Source organism: Protopterus annectens, chromosome 2.part0 (assembly GCF_019279795.1).
Source record: "Protopterus annectens isolate FY-2018-M chromosome 2.part0, PAN1.0, whole genome shotgun sequence".
In the NCBI taxonomy this organism is placed as follows: domain Eukaryota; kingdom Metazoa; phylum Chordata; order Ceratodontiformes; family Protopteridae; genus Protopterus; species Protopterus annectens.
In genome coordinates, this window is record NC_056728.1 from 1132905784 (window position 1) to 1132922518 (window position 16735).

Sequence of the window (16735 nt, forward strand, 5' to 3'; positions counted from 1 at the left end):
TCAAATCTACATTACTATGTTTCCATTTTTTTATAATTGAAATGCTAATATGAATTTTTAACCTCACGTGTATTTACATCTGCTGTTAAAACTAGAATTTTATTTTGTATTTTTATTTTTACTCTTAAGTTTTACAATTATATATTTATGTAACTTTCTTTTTTTTCTTGCATGTATGTTTTTTTTTTTTTTGAGCTTTTCTCCTTGGGTCTCCACTGAAAATGGGCCTTAGGCTCAGCTGGACTAACCCGGTTAATAGATGACAAAATAAATAATAGCCTTATACAACCATTTGGGAATAGTCTGTTTTGTTACAGGATGTCCATTCTTACTTTCACAAGAAATGAACTGATCCGAAGATCTGAAAGATTTTGTTCTGTCAAGATAGTACCTGGGATGTCTGTGGATATCCAAGTGTGGAGTATGTTTTCTCCCTCATTTTAGGTTCAGTAAAGAAAAGAGGGAGTTGTATAGTTAAGCATAAAAGAAGAATTAGTTCTCAAACCCTGTCTTGGTGGAAAATGAGATAGGGTTGAGTCACCATAAGAGTTTGCAACTCAGAAACACTTCTTGCAGAGGTCAGATTAATCAGTAAAAACAATTTTCCATGTTCAAACCCCCAAGTCAGGTTGATTAGCTGGTTTAAATAGAGCAAGTATTAGCTTCAATATCACAAAATTAAGATTCACTGGTAGGAGGAGCCACCAGTTTTTTGGAGGTCTCTTATGCAAAACCCTTTTCAAAAACATTTTAACATGGAAATGCATTGAATGTGGAGGAACTGTGTGTGACTTGTTGAAACAGCCGATAAATGGAACTTTGAAGGAGTAAGAAAATCTGAAGGATAGTTACACACAAATATTGTAAAACCAGAGAAACACTGTCCTAAAATGGGTCCGGGTTATGTTGTTGGCACCAGCTAGAAAACCTTTTCCATTTGCTAATATATGATTTCCTAGTATCAGGCTTTTGTTCCTACAGTAGTACCTTCTTCACATCTTAATAAACAGGTGCTTAAAGGGAATTAAAACCCTATCATCCAGGCAGTCAGTTGAAGTTGATTGGGGTTGGGGTGTATCAAATACCATTGTTTCTTGTGTGAGCAGATCCAGAACTGGTAATTCCAAAATAAAGGAGATCCACTGTTACTTGGGCCAGAAGGGAAGTCACCACAGTGATCTCTGAGGATTTCTTTTGAATCTTCAGAAGTATTTTGGTTATCAGTGGAAAGGATGAAAAGGCATAAAGGAACACTCCTTTCCAAGGAAGGGAAAAGGCATCTGTCTCCTAAACCTTGCAAGGAGTCCTGGAGCAAAATTTTGCCAGTTGATTGTTCAAAGATGAGGCAAAATGGTATACTTGAGGAACTCCCTACATATGGATCAAATCTTGGACAACCCCTGATCTAGTTCTCATTTCTGAGATTGTGCATTTATTCTGCTCAGCTTGTCTGATAGACAGATTTGCCCTGACAGGATGTAGGATGTCTGTAGTGTGAGATTGTGCTGTTGAAGCCATATCCCAATCTAGCATGGCTAGTTTACAGAAGGAGTAAGCCCTGGTTTCTCCTTGCTTGTAGATGTACCTCTTGACTGTGGTATTGTCTTTAACAACTTGAAGAAGTCCAGAAGGCCAAAAATTATTTAGTGAGTTACTAGCATCTGTCCTTGATGTTCCACACACTTTGCACTGTTATCCCACCTGAAATTGCTCCCCAAGCAAAATCAGATGCATCTTTGGTGACTGCTTTGGAGCAGGGAAGGTTGAAGGGGGTCTTGGATTTAGGGAAATTTGCTGTCTCCAAGTGATTTTTCTTCTGAGAACCCCAGAACTGAAATTTGAAAAAATAATGAGTGTTGGTGCTGGGACCAAAGAAACTTCTGATTTTGTACTTTTTCATGTGGAGTCTTGCCAGGGGTATCATGAGAATTATAAGGCTATTGTAGCAATGATCATTTGGACGTGTACTGTTATGGCAAGTACATTTACACAACTGTACTTTTTACGAATAGGAATGACTGCAAGTAGGGGTATAGGAAAAGAGATCTGAAATTTATTGGAGAAATTCAGCAGATGAACCAAGGTACTGGGAGCAAATAACCAGCAAGGGAAAAATCATAGAGTGGTATGAGGCAAAGCTAAAATTTGGACTGTAGGTTGGAAACTGCCTTCTCTACCATGAATGGATAACAATGTGTAGGAAAAGAGAAAGGGATAGGGGAGTGTTGAATGAAAGACCAGTTCTAGTTGAGTTTATAGTTGTCTATAATACAAGACATGGTTAAAAAGTTATTAGCAGGGCATATAAAGTAATGAATGCTAGCTGTAACACTTTATCAGAAGAGGTTAAGAAAAATTGGGAAATGGTGAAAGAAAGGGCAATATACTAAGAAACAATGTGAGGGTATTTCTCTTACTCCCAAGTATGCAACAAAAATCTAGAAGAGTTAGTATTTTTTCATGGAAGTGTTTGCAAAGTGTTTTTATACCCAAGTAGACTTCAGAGATTTTTTCCACAAGTAGACACCCATTGTTGAAAGTGTGATGAGAAAAAAAGAGGAGTACTTGGGAATATATAATGTAATGAGTTGGTAGATTTTAAAAGTCCCGTCTGGGTACCTTGTCAGACGTGTTAGGGAGTAAATAATTGTAACTAACGAAGTGAGTTGTGATATAGAAACTGAATTTTTAGACGTAGTAATACCCTACTGCATTTAATGTTGTTGGCTGCCAAAAATGCAGTTACTAGACAATGGAAATCAAATGCTAAATCAGCTGTAACAGAATTAATGAATGTTGCAAAGAAGATAAGAGAATCTGAGATGGAATCTTTAAAGAAGGAAACGAGCAAACTTCATAGAAGTAAATTTAATTTGTGGTAAAAAACATACATGCAGGCCAAAGTTCCGGAGGAGGAGGAGTGAAATTTCAGGGAAGTCAGGACTTTAAGCAATCTAAGAAATGTTAAATTGAATAACATTTCTTAAGCAATAAACTATATATGTATAATCCGTGGAAAGGAAAAATCTATGTAATGGTTTGTTTACTTTTTTCAGAATGTGTTAAAGAAAAATGTTGCTGGTTAGTTATTCTTCCAAATGTTAAAAGATTTTCTTTAAGAACAAGAAGCAAAAGGTTTAATAATTTTTTCTTGGTTAAGAAACAATTACATTTTTACTCCATACTGAGTTACTGTGCTCTACTTTGAAAGTCCATGCAGCTATTTCTGCTTTTGATAAAGTTATAGATTCTAAAGCTTTGAATGTTTATGGCAATTAAAGTCTCCGATTTTGTCCCCACTATCCTGCTATGAATAAGAATATTGTTACAGAATGACTTTTTATTACAGTTTGAACTCCTGGCTTTCATTGAGTTACAGTATTTATAATGGTTCTTCAGTCTTGGAGACAAGATATATTCTCCTTATACAACAGCCCTGAATTTATTCCCAAAGTGGTGCCAGAATTTATAATTAGTCACTTCTTCATGTAGTAATTTTTAGGACAATATCAATGTGGGAAAATAATTTAAGCAGGTTGTGTCAAATTGTTCTTTTGTGTTTCGCATTTTATGAAGAGTAAGCATTTGGTTGTTTCCTTTGCTAATGACAGGGTAATACCATTTAACTGTCACCTTATTCGCTGGCAAGGAAGACTTAATTGTGCCTTTTTGTACTCATTCTTCTACAGTAATGGATTTTTCTGCATCATGCATTCATGGGGCTCTTCCTTAATGTAGCTCTGCTGATTTTTTCTGTGTATCTGTCTATTGTATTTCATGTGGTAATGGCATAAGCAAAATAGTTTAGCAAACTTGGTTCTGCCATGACCCAGACCAGAGGTGTAAGTAGAACAGAATTACACATTTTCAAAATGTAAACATTCACCCTTTACAAACCAATCAAGGACTTGGGATATTTATCTATTTATGTGCATTTGTAACTGTTCATTGATGTGCAGAAACTTTGACACTAACTTCAACCTCACATGGTCGATACAGAAAAAACATCAATCCACAAACACTCCATCAGTGTTTTTGCAAGGGGGGCATGCATATACCAACTCCGAGATCACACTATACTGGAGAAAGGGCATATGCCTCTATCCCACTGTACAATGATCTTATGGTAAAAAAGCCAGTACTTTTTGATCAGTGGATTTTCGATCAACTGCACTTGCTTTTTCACACTCGATAAAGCCACTTGGATGGAAGATTCTGTACCCATATATCTATAAACAGACACAAACACACCCACATATTGGGATTACATAAATATATAGTGTAGAAAATATAATGTACAAAATTAAACAAATTAGCATAGAACTCATACACAGTATTCTTTTAAAGAAAAATTATGTCAGCACACTTTACTATTGGAACAAGGGACTTGGGGGGGGGGGGGTAGTGAGGAGAAGAGGCTAGAAAGGAGAAAATAAGGATTTTGCAAAAAGTTTATAAGAAGACACAGGAGAGAAAAAATAGATTCTGTCTCTAAGGCATTTCCAAGTAGTGAATTGTGTATTTCCTCAGGAGCAGTTTAAACAATGAAGGAGAACTTTATATCAGAACAAGTAAAGTTTTTAACAGCAAGTGCAAACTTGGCTGACAGCCTGTTTGAGATTGAAGGGTGAAAGGGAGGTCTGTATAAAAATATAAATGCTTGTATATGGAAATCCAGGGGGATATTGTGAAGCACTTGTCAATTTGTTAGCCTGGGGATAGTAGAATTTATTACCTAATGATTTGAAGATGGTAGTGCTAAAATAAATGCTGTGGAGTTTGAGGGTTTATAATAATGTATCTGTTTATACTAATAAATCTACAGATTTTGTAGAGTAAGTTTTGGTAAGTGTGTTCTTAGACATGCATTGTTCAGGTTTGGATATTAAGATGTTACTAACAATAGAGGTTCTAGTGTTGAATATAAGCATCACAGTGATTTTTTTTATGCATATTTGGGTTGTGTTAGTGGCTTTTTTGACAATTGATTCAAACCTTGTAGTCGACTACAAGGTCATATGCCAAGAGTAAAACCTGGGTATTTGCAGTTATTTACTGATGTGATAATATTTCCCCAGTGGTCAATAATGTTAAGAGCTTTACATGAGGCCAGTTGTTGTGAAGTGCCAGGCAATAGCAATGTGGAATGTGTTTTAGGTGCATTAATGTGTAGGTGATTACCCTTGAGAAAGTTAAGAGTTTGTTAAAGTGGACAAAGTCATCTTGTAGTGCTTTCTGTATTACTGATGGGAAGTTTCTTCCTGTTTGAATGAGAAAGGCTTCTGTATAAAGAAGTGTTTTGGTGAAGTTGTTCTGTAAGGACTGTATGGATATGAAAAGAAAAAGGGTGTTGGATCCAAGAGCTGCGCCTTGAGAAGTCCTGAGGAGGAGGAGAAGGTGTGACACCCCTCCTCTGGGTCAGTAATCAAGGAGCCTCAAACCACACCACTGACACCAGTGAAGGACAGTCACTTGAAACAAAGGCCGATACACAGTCTTTCCAGATGCAGCTTGATGCATCAAGCACAATTTCCCTTAAGAGCACACAGGGAACACTCAGTCCTGGAGCTGGGTTTCCCCTCTCTCTATCCAGGCCCCAAATAAGACTCCCCACTGATACAACTGTAGAGTTGAGTGTTCCAAGCAAGGTTTCAGGAGTGGAGTGTCATCAGATATATATAAGTACTCGCAAAGGTTAAAATATTCTCTAAAAGACAGCCACAATGAAAAGTTTAAATATGTTTAATAATAAATAATGAACATGCTAAATATTTATTTATAATAAACATCAGTGTTCAATCACAGGAAATATTAAAAATAACACAGATGAATAGATTTACACAGATACCGAAAAACAGTACTTAACTAGTCTCATTATATTTTCCTGACTGATCTAAAGAATTACTGTTGCCTAGTTCACCTACTAGAGCAAGGCAAGATGATGTAGATGAATGGTCCTTCTTTGTCAGGTGGCACAAACAGATTGGCCTGAAAATTTTCTCTCCTAGTATTAAAACATCATTTCATTGCTGGATTACAGAATGACATCACATAAATCTGGTCATTTATTTATTTTCAGTTTGATTACCAGGGAAGTCCACTGGGCCAGAACGTGCCCATTTTCAATGGAGGCCCGGGGAGAAAAGCTCCATAAGCAATACAATAATGGTTACACAATGTTAAAGGTAAATTACATGTATGGAATTCATACAGTAAGGAAATGCAAATGCATAGAATGTACATCATAAAACACAGTTAATAGATAATAGAGAACACAATTTACAGGTATTTCCATTCAGCACAGCATGATCAACTGTCTGTAAAATAAAGATCTGAAGTTTCTTGTGTTTTTACATTAGAAGGGGGACAGTTTGCATGTAGATGTTTTAATTAAGTAAGGTAAAAACTTGCTGCGCAGACAATAGAAATACTGTGATATTTACATATTTGGAGTCAGGTGAGAGAATTGCTTAATCAGTGACTGTCAGCTTAAGTCTATTTTAGGAGAATAGAAATATTAGTTCGAGGGAAGAGTGGAGCAAGGAGTAAGAAGAGCTCATTGGGGAATTCCCTTAAATTTAGGTAGGGTGTAAGCAGGAACATTTCCGTTTGGATGACAGATATGAGAAAAGTTGGGTCATGAAGGTTTCTGAGTTTGGTATAGTCCTAAGTGAAGGATGGAGAGAATTCCATTTCTTGCCTAGAGAGAACGAGAGTAGAAGCTGGCCAGCAGGACGTTTGGGTTGTGGATAGAAATTAAATTTTGGTGTTGAGATCTGTTTGGGATGTATGGGAGAAGGATGTTTAAGGCTGGGCATTTATCTGGGTAGAATATTAATTTGTGAGCTGTGGTTAGTTGAAGATAGTCTAGGTGGTTAGAGAGTTCTAGCCAGTTCAGTGATTGTAGGGTAAGGCAGTGGTGAGTAGAGGTTTTGGATTTAGTTGCAAATTTAGAGATCTTCTTATAGCAAATTTCAAGTTTTGAGGTGTTGGAAGAAGACAGATTAGTTAGAAGAGGGGCTCCATATAGTAAAGAAGGTCGAAGGTAGGTAGTTGCCAAGGTATGCCTAGATGAGTTGGAGAGAGAGAGGTTATTCCTATAGAGCATACCTAACTTTTGGTGAGTTTTCTTTGTTTTGTTGTATGTGGATATCAAATTTAAGGTGTTCATCTATGGTAATGCCAAGAAGTTTTGCAAAAGGGACCACTTCTATAGCAGTGTTGGTTTGGCTTAGGACTTTGAAAAGCGGTTTTGTCATAAGAGAAAGCCCTGGAGGGAGGGAAAAGTAGTATTTTAGATTTATTTGAGTTGAGAGAGAGATGGTTTTGGTGCATCCAGTTCTCAGTAGTAGAAAATGCTATTTGGGTTTTAGTCAGTAGTTCAAGAAGGTGAGAGGTGGCACCTGACCTCTGGTTCCCGCACTACCCCATTTACTAGAAACTGAACTAGAATCTAGCACCTATGTGTCATAATGCACACACACAGAGCTTTGCTAAAATGTGTTTAGCATCTGGAAGCTCTAAAACTATTTCAAATACTTCCACCCTTCCAGGGTAGCAATTAGTTCACCCCTAAGGACAATATAGTAGAATTTCTAGTCCTGGGTTTCACAAACATTTTGTCTCTGGCTGCAATCAGAATTGTAAGATACAATCTTTATGGCTTAAACTAGGTAAATTAATTTCAGACTGTTTAGCTAAGTTAGCTGGACTGAGATTAACCTCTTCTCTTCTAGTATCCTCTGTTGCAATATATTAATTTCAACAGATTCAATGCAGTCTGACGTACAGGTGTATTTCTTTTCTGTCCAGCAGTACCTACTATTGGTACATTTTTAACACAAGCAGCTTTACAAATACATTTTCAACACAAGCACCTGTACAGATCAGTTTGATATACAAATGACATATAGTTTTTTACAAAACTCCAGCTATAGCTATGCTGGCGCATGTTACACAGCCACTGCCCTACTTCTCCTGGCATCACTGGCAATACCTGACATCATCACAGGAGGTACCAAGTCTAATCCCTGCATTCTCAAAATGAATGAGAATACATCTCTTAGATTAAATCATAGGAAAGATTTCTCAGTAAAATCAGTTTCATCTAGTTTGGGAAATCTGGCTGGAGTGATTGAACTGTTTAAAGGTCCTCAAGTCATCAGACAGTGTCCTAGTTTGAAAACCTTTGCCCATATTAAGAAAGATGTGATCAGTAGCCTGCAGTGGTAGTGCTGTGTTGGTATTAATGGCTGCAAAAACAACCTTGGGAATTGTTTTATAGGCTTGATATTCATTAATAAATGCGAGCATTTGCTTTATGCCAAGTTTCTCAAGTAATCTGAGCAACCTGGAAAAGTTTCAAAGGACCTAAAATGTTGGGTCAAGAGGGCTTAACAGTTTTTGTCAGGGAATAATTTAGCAGTTTTCCAGACAGTACAGTTTTTTCTGGTACAGAGAGAAAGGCTTGAAGATTTATTTAAATGATCCAACAATGAAGAGGGAGGCATTTCCGAGGAATTTTGGGTGTATCATTGCTTTATCATGAAGAGTCATTTTGAAATTTAAATAGAATGTTGCAGACCATATGGCTTGAAGTGAATCAAAAGCAGAAGTTGGATAAATCCGAGAAGATGTTTAATAATGTTGGTCTCTGGATATGGGAAGCTGCGTGGGGAAGGCAGTCAGTGAGGAATGGGTAATGTGACATAGTCTTTTAATTTGTTATAACTGTCCTCCAAAGAGAGTGGTTTGAATTGAATTTTATTTCAGGGTTAAAGCTAGAGTTCCTTGGCAATATCTTTCACAAACTTAAAACTGGCAAAAGTATTTCTATTTCTGAAATGCATGATATTTTAGTACATGCATGTTCTATTGTATTTCGTATCACCATTTTATGCAGATGAGTGGAATAATTTCTTAAGTTGCTTGTTTTTTCTCTTCCCTTTCCTGTTCCATTTTCTAGACCACAGGCTTTGCAGTTGCCCTAGGAATTATTGTTCATGGATTCTTGGTTTGTGGACATGGAAAGGCTGAAGACCTGAGTAACCGATTACTCCCTGCTTGGATAAAAATCTTGCTAGCAGAGGTAAGAGAAAGCTTAATTATATTCTATAATACTATGAATTTTTCTACTTAACCAGTAGAGCATTTGCAAAGTTTTATGATTGTATGCTTCTGTTACTGCAAATTTATTTAAATTAATTTGAATTAATATTCAAATTAATATTCAATTAAACTCACTTCCACCATCTATTCGTACCACCACTAACCAGTACATGTTCAAAAAATCTCTTCATACATATCTAAGGTCCCAATGGGATTGTTCTTGCTCCCTCCCCTCATAAACCTATGACATCCCACCCTCCCTCACACTTATGATACATAACTCTACCTATCAAAGCTTATGTTCCCTCAGAATATTTACTTTATAATGTAATTTTATGTTTTCTTCTGAACAACTTCTCCGAATGCATATCTCATTACTGTTTTCAACTTATTTACCTGACATAATTCCTCATCAGATTGTATTACTTTTTTAAATGCTTCTTGAACTTTGAGCTTAAATGTTTTAAATGTTTTATCTCTTAATCTGTATAATTATTATTGTAGTGTTTGTATGTACCTAATTTTTGTCTGTATTGGAGCTTTTCTCCCCAGGACTCCATTGAAAACGGGTTCTTTTGGCCCAATGGACTATCCTGGTAAACCAACTGCAAATAAATAAATAAATAAATAAAATAAATTTGTATTTACATTTATTTGTTTTTGCAATTATATGCATAATAATGTGCTTTTCTAACAGTGGTTTGGAGGGTGAATTGTTTCTTTCATTGTCAAATGTCACAAAAAAGCAATTTACATGTAACTTGGCAGTTCACTTTGATGTGTGGCTTGTTTCAGTACCTGGGAGCTTGTATGGCTGAATATACATGTGTGTACATGTGCACTTGCTTCTTCTTTCAGTAATGCAGGCAGCACTTATAACAAAGAATACTGTAATTTCAACTGTGTAGTTCAGACTGCTAAAATGACATCATCTTGCCATCTAGCCTGACTACCATGCAGAAATTATGACACTTGGGTCATTTTCACTACTTGAGGAAGTTGGAAGGTGCCTGTTTTGGCATCATTTATACCTAGAATGAAGAAATATGTCCTGTGTGTTTCCAAATTCATCTATCATTATTCTTGACTAGGGGTTAACCCATTGCACTGGTTCTTTCCTTTCAATTTGGGACCGTGTTTTGTGTCAGCCTACCACAGTCTAATACCTGAAATAAAGAAAACTATTATCCCAGAGTTCATTAAGACCCACAGACTTAAGCTAGGATGTACTAATAAACAAAACGAGAGCCAAGGCGGAAAGCAAAACCAGTAAAGATAAAAACCACCTGGTATAGGCACAAATCAATCGGGGCCCAGAAATATAACAAATCGAAATTTATTTGCACTGCAGTCCAAGCACAATAGCAGCAAAAAGGAACGATATCCACAGTAACACAAGCAGCAATACGTTTGATAAAACACAACGTTTCGTCATCAACTTCATCAGTAGTGACAGACATAATACTACAACTCCTTATATAGTGTGCTCATTGCAATTAAGCTTTAAAACAACCAATCATTTTGTAAATTGCAAAAAAATATATGTTAAGAATTCTCATAAGTGTTTTTTAAAAAAACTCAACCAGAAATACATAATAAATATCTCCTGATATCATACAAATATTAAATACAATCAACTTTAAAACATGGGTATTCTTAAGAATATATAATTTTAATCAAAATAAATTAAAATTTAAAATTGTCACTGGTAGTAGATGTGTTATCCATTAGTATAAATTACACCATCTGGTGGTCAAATTGGGAAACACAGTGAAATCTAAAATACTCTTTGAATAATGAATAGTTTAAAATATACAATTGTTTAAAAATATTCATTTTAATTGTACAAACAATGAGTTTTAAATTTATTAAAAGATCTATTCCAAGTATTGTAAGACTGTGCTGAAAAACATTCTAAAGAGATAAATTTTAAACATGTTAAAATATAAATTAAAGAATTACATACTTTATCAAAGCTTTGCTGCCCTTAGTTTGAGTACAGGCGCAAGGGACACCATTTCATTAAGTCCCAAGTTTCTACCTGAATCAATAATTAATTGCCAGTGTAACTCCCTGTACTCAATCAATGTTTCCCACATACCACCTCTAGGGTTGTGGGGAACTACTTCAAGTACAAAAAATTGATAACCTGCTGTTTGACATTTCATTGAGTGTTTACTCAGGGCATTTTTGTCTTTCTTCATTCTAACGTCGTAGAGATGCTCATAAATTCTTTGTTTGAGCTTTCTCTCACTCTTTCCGACGTAAAAGGAAGAACATTTTTTGCATATAGCAATATAAATAATACCACTGGTATCACAGTTTGCAAAGCTGTCCAAAAATAATGTTTTGTTTCTAGCTTCTAAGAAAATTGAACTGCCAGTCTGTAAATAGGTGCAATAATTACACCTACCACATTTAAACAATCCTTTCTTGGATTTACTGTTCTTGCTTATTCTATTGCATTTTTGACCGTCCTCTAAAATATTCTTTATATTTCTCCCTTTTCTATAGGTGTATGTTATTTCTTTGTCAAAAATACCTTCTAAATCTGAAATTTCAGAAAAGGCATTCCATTCTTTGGCAAATATTTCTTTAATTAGTACTGAATGTTCATTAAAGGTAGTGATTAACCCTGTACCTTGTTCGTCACAATCAACATTAATATTTTGTCCTGTTGAACCTAAATCTTTTGTACCTATAATAGGAGCAAAAGGACCTTTCCTTTTCTTGTTGACTTCATCTAAAATACTGTTAAAATACTCATTTGAATAGCCTCTCTTGGCAAAGAATTCTCTAAGCACATTAATTTCTTTAATAAACTCATCTTCCTCCGATGTCATTCTGCTTATACGAACCAGTTGCCCTTTTACTACTCCTTTTTTCTGAAACGGAGGATGACAACTGTTGAAATGTAAATAACTGTTGCAAAATGTCTCCTTTCTGTATACCTTGGATGTGAACCTTTCCATCCTTTTTGCTGATGTTGATATCTAAATAATTCAAAGTTTTTGAGTCAAAGTTGTAGGTAAATTTTAAAAAATCTGTAGTTTGATTGACATGGTCCACCAATTCCTCAAAACTACTTTTGTTCCCTTTCCAGAAAAAACATAGATCATCTAGGAACCTTGCATATAGTACCCATTGGTCACTGAAATGTGAATTAAGCAAGAATTTCTCTTCCCAAAATGCCATAATAATGTTGGCATAAGTTGGTGCACAATGTGCCCCCATAGCTACTCCTTTTTCTTGTCTGTAGTATTCTCCCTGGAAATAGATAGTTATTCTTTAGTACTATTTCCATTAAAATTAAAGTATTCCTAAATTCTCTATGTGTCAATTTCTTACTAGTTATTAATGCTTCTTCAAACCAAACTAGCCCTATTTCATGTGGAATACTACCAAAAAGGTCTACCACATCCATTGTACAAAATTTCAAATTTTCATTGTACAAGGATGAATCCACTTTCCTTAAGAGGTCCCATGAGTCTTTAAGAATACATTCCTTGCCTTCTAGCACTTTTTTAGCTTTTAAATCAACAAATTTTGCCGAAGGGGCTGTGGCCGAACCATCTGCTGACACTATAGGTCTTAGAGGGGGATTTGTGTTGTCTTTGTGTACTTTGGGGATGCCAAATATACATGGGACCTTAGGTTTCTCAACTGCTAAAAACATATACATGTCTTTATCGATGGAACCTTCCAATAACAGATCATTAAGTTGCACTTGTATCCTTTTGTAGGCTATATTCACTTCATTCAGTGATACTCTAGTATATTTATTTTCATCATTCAAAATCTCCAACATTTTACTTTCATATTCTATCGCTTGCATAACAACTACTCCCCCTCCTTTGTCAGGTTTCATTACCCTCAGTTCTCTATTTTTACTAACCTCTCTCAATGTATTTATTTCTCCTGGAGACAAATTTGAATGCGTATGCTTGTTGGTTAATTCCTTTCTAACTTCATTTTCTATTTTAATCTCAAAATTTCTTAACTGAGGTCCTTTTGCTCCTATTATAGGTACAAAAGATTTAGGTTCAACAGGACAAAATATTAATGTTGATTGTGACGAACAAGGTACAGGGTTAATCACTACCTTTAATGAACATTCAGTACTAATTAAGGAAATATTTGCCAAAGAATGGAATGCCTTTTCTGAAATTTCAGATTTAGAAGGTATTTTTGACAAAGAAATAACATACACCTATAGAAAAGGGAGAAATATAAAGAATATTTTAGAGGACGGTCAAAAATGCAATAGAATAAGCAAGAACAGTAAATCCAAGAAAGGATTGTTTAAATGTGGTAGGTGTAATTATTGCACCTATTTACAGACTGGCAGTTCAATTTTCTTAGAAGCTAGAAACAAAACATTATTTTTGGACAGCTTTGCAAACTGTGATACCAGTGGTATTATTTATATTGCTATATGCAAAAAATGTTCTTCCTTTTACGTCCCAGTAATAGTTCCCTTTGCCTTTGCTGGTATCCACGTTCTGCATTCATGTGATTTTTAAGCCTACAACAGAGAAGGTAGATCATCATTATCATGACTCCGTCACTCCTGCTTGTCCATTACCACTATCTGACGGTGTTGGATTGTTATTCTAATCTGGAGATGCACATTAATTTTTGCAATTTAAAATACATTTGTGTGCGTGCTCACAAGCACACAGTTTCAGGTAATCATAATATTTATTTTCCCCAATTAACTTTAATTCTAATTTTTAATCTTAGTTGTATATAGTAGAGTGAGCAGTAATCCTCAGTTTGATCTGTATTTTAAAATCTCAGATTGTTACAATCTGTGAAGGTGAGGATTAGAAAGGACCTAGCACATTTGGTCCACCCTCACTTCTTTTTAAATGCCATGCTTTTCAAACTACCAATCTGGAAACAACATCTAAACAACCCCCTCAACCTTTCTGATTCCTTCCTGCCAAGAAAGACCTTATAACAATGGGAAATCCAATATTTTTAACCTGAATATGCTCATTATTCCTCCTGAAGGGAGGATTGCTGCAAGACTCACAGTGGAGATTATTTATTTGTACTGTTCAGTTTTAGGAATTCCTATTTGCTCTTTTGTGGATTTCAAAATTAAGACATACATGCAGTTAGTGATTGTTTAGGAGGAATGTGCAGTTAGTTATGCCAATTTCTGAAAAGTAATAACTGAGTTCACTGTATATCTCCAGTCTGCAAGTAGTGAAAGTCCATGCTTAAAATGGTATGAAAGAGTATGCTAATGATTTTTGGATAAAAATATGACATATTGTGATAATGATATTTTGATGCGCTAATAAACACTGCACCTCTGCAGGCAGGTTATATGATTTTATCATTGTTATTCGATTGATGGATTTTTTGTGCAGCACTGAGTCAACAGTTGTTGGTAGTAGATGCTTATACTAGTGTATGTAAACAGAGAGTGTGTTTGAGGCAGTGCTTCCTTCAGATTAGGAATTAATGGTTTAACATCTAAATTCCCACTTCATAGACTTTTTAAATAGTTTAGCCTGTGAGTGGTTTCAGTTTTACAGTTTTTACATGATGGAAGGATTTTCTGTACAGTGCCAAAGTAGCCATTGTTTGTAGTAGGTGCTTTCACTTATTTCTGTTTGTTTATGAGCAGAGGCCATATTTAGGAGGCATTGTTTCTTGCTCCCTGGCAGTTAGCGGCTATAACATCTTAATTCCCACACCAGAGACCATTTCAATAGCTTGAATTGCAAATGGTCACTACCTGAATGGTCACTTGCACATTTGTGACACAAATATCAAAGACTTGCATGTTTGCATATGTTAGCTTGTTCCTTCCATATTTTACTTTTTGGAAGATACTCTTGTAATGCAGAGGCCAGTGGTCTTATTTTGGTGTTCTGAGTTAGTTACTTGATGTTTTGGTTTGGTTATGATCTTTATAAAGACTAACCTCACCACAAATGCTATAGCATATAAACTTTATCTATTTGAATATAACACTTAATGTTATTGCAATTTTCACTCTATAGCCCTTTGTCCTTGATTTGGTTTTATAAGTAAATCTAGAAGTTATTGTGCAGCACAGTGTAATTTGTGTTATATTTTATATTAGTTGTATAGGTTAGATTTTATAATTAAGTTTTTTAATAGTTTTAAGGACGAGTGACCATATATTTATAAGGACAGGTAACTATATAGTATGATCGTGAAATATTTAATATAAATTTTTTGTAGGATAACTATTTAGTTTAATATTTTAGGTGACTTTTATTGACATTTTAGTTTCTCAGATTGATTTAAAATGGGATCTCTAAACAAATCTGCCTTATACGATTTATTAACAGATTTTTTTAAAACAAATGCATAATCTGCATAACTTTGTTTAGAGCAACTGATAATGGGAGTACACTGCTATTTGCTTCACTAGAATCAAGAAGCAAACAAGTAAGTACATTTTCAAAACCCCATCCCCTTCTAACTTAACAACAAGCTCACAAAGTTATATGCATTGTACAAAAAAGGAAATCCACCCTCTCAAATAATAGTAGCTGCCCAAAAACACAGTTATAGGTCAGAAGCTTTTGGGCTATACAATAGGAGAGAAACTTGACAGCACAGCAGATAGTTGTTCTTATCAATACATTAGATCTGGAAAACAGCAGAGGAACGTGATAAGACAATGGTCAGAAGATTTTGAATCTGATGCAGTGTCTGAAGAAGAGAGAGTTTAAGAGAAACCATTACTGACATTGCAGAAGGCGAAGCACTGTCTCAAAATAGTACTAAATTTGTAATTAAAGAAGACATAGAAGTAGAAGAGTTATCTTCAAATACCTGTCTCTCACTCTCAAGAATTTTTCTAGTGTCTGGAAACAGATATCATGAAAGAAGTATACCATAAAACACTGGCAAATGCATTACAATAAGGAAGAGTGTTGTCATATATAACTACTGTTACACTCTGTGGGTACTTTATGTAAGAAAAAGAAAACAGATATAACTATTAAATCCAGGAAAAAGATACTATAATATAATGAAATTGGACTTAGAAGAAAAGGTCAATGACTTGTCCATTAATTCAAATAAGTACGGGATTAAAGTTATACTGAAAACTTTGTACAAGGATTTGTTTTCCCTGATATGATGATAATGAATAAACATGATGGAAAAGATAAGAGCAGAGCTGTAGGCAGTGAAAAGAATGTGGTACATTGTACTAATTTAAATGCATCTAAAGGATTGCTTTACAAACAGAATAGTAGAAAATGGTGATAATTTGAGTTCTAGTAGTAATGCAGCTCAAGATAAGTGTAGGTGAAAGGAAAGGGAATGAAATGCTTCAAAATATGGGGAGAAGGAGGGAATGTAAAGAGGAGGGACAAGGCTGTAATTGTGAGTACACAGCTGAAGTGATTTTTAACGGTATCAGAGAAAACTTGGAAGGTGTACCGTCACCTGTTAGAGGTGATGTTGAAGTAGATGAAAAGGCATCAATAAAAGATGATTAAAACATGAAAAACATATACAATGAAATTACTGAGAGTCATAGCTGTGCATGAGTAGGCAATGTACTTTACATTTCTGGCAAAATAGAACATAGCAGCAGTTATACAGGTGAAAACAGTAAAAACACCGA

General features: G+C 35.2%; 1 protein-coding gene across 1 annotated transcript in view; it reads left to right on the top strand.

Annotated features, from left to right (window-relative positions):
• Positions 1-16735, top strand: part of FOCAD (focadhesin) — a 2336882-nt gene that overhangs the window by 1882224 nt on the left and 437923 nt on the right. The window contains exon 33 of the mRNA XM_044060381.1: positions 8966-9088. Within this exon, the coding sequence (XP_043916316.1) occupies positions 8966-9088 (123 nt within the window). The remainder of the gene's footprint in view (positions 1-8965; positions 9089-16735) is intronic.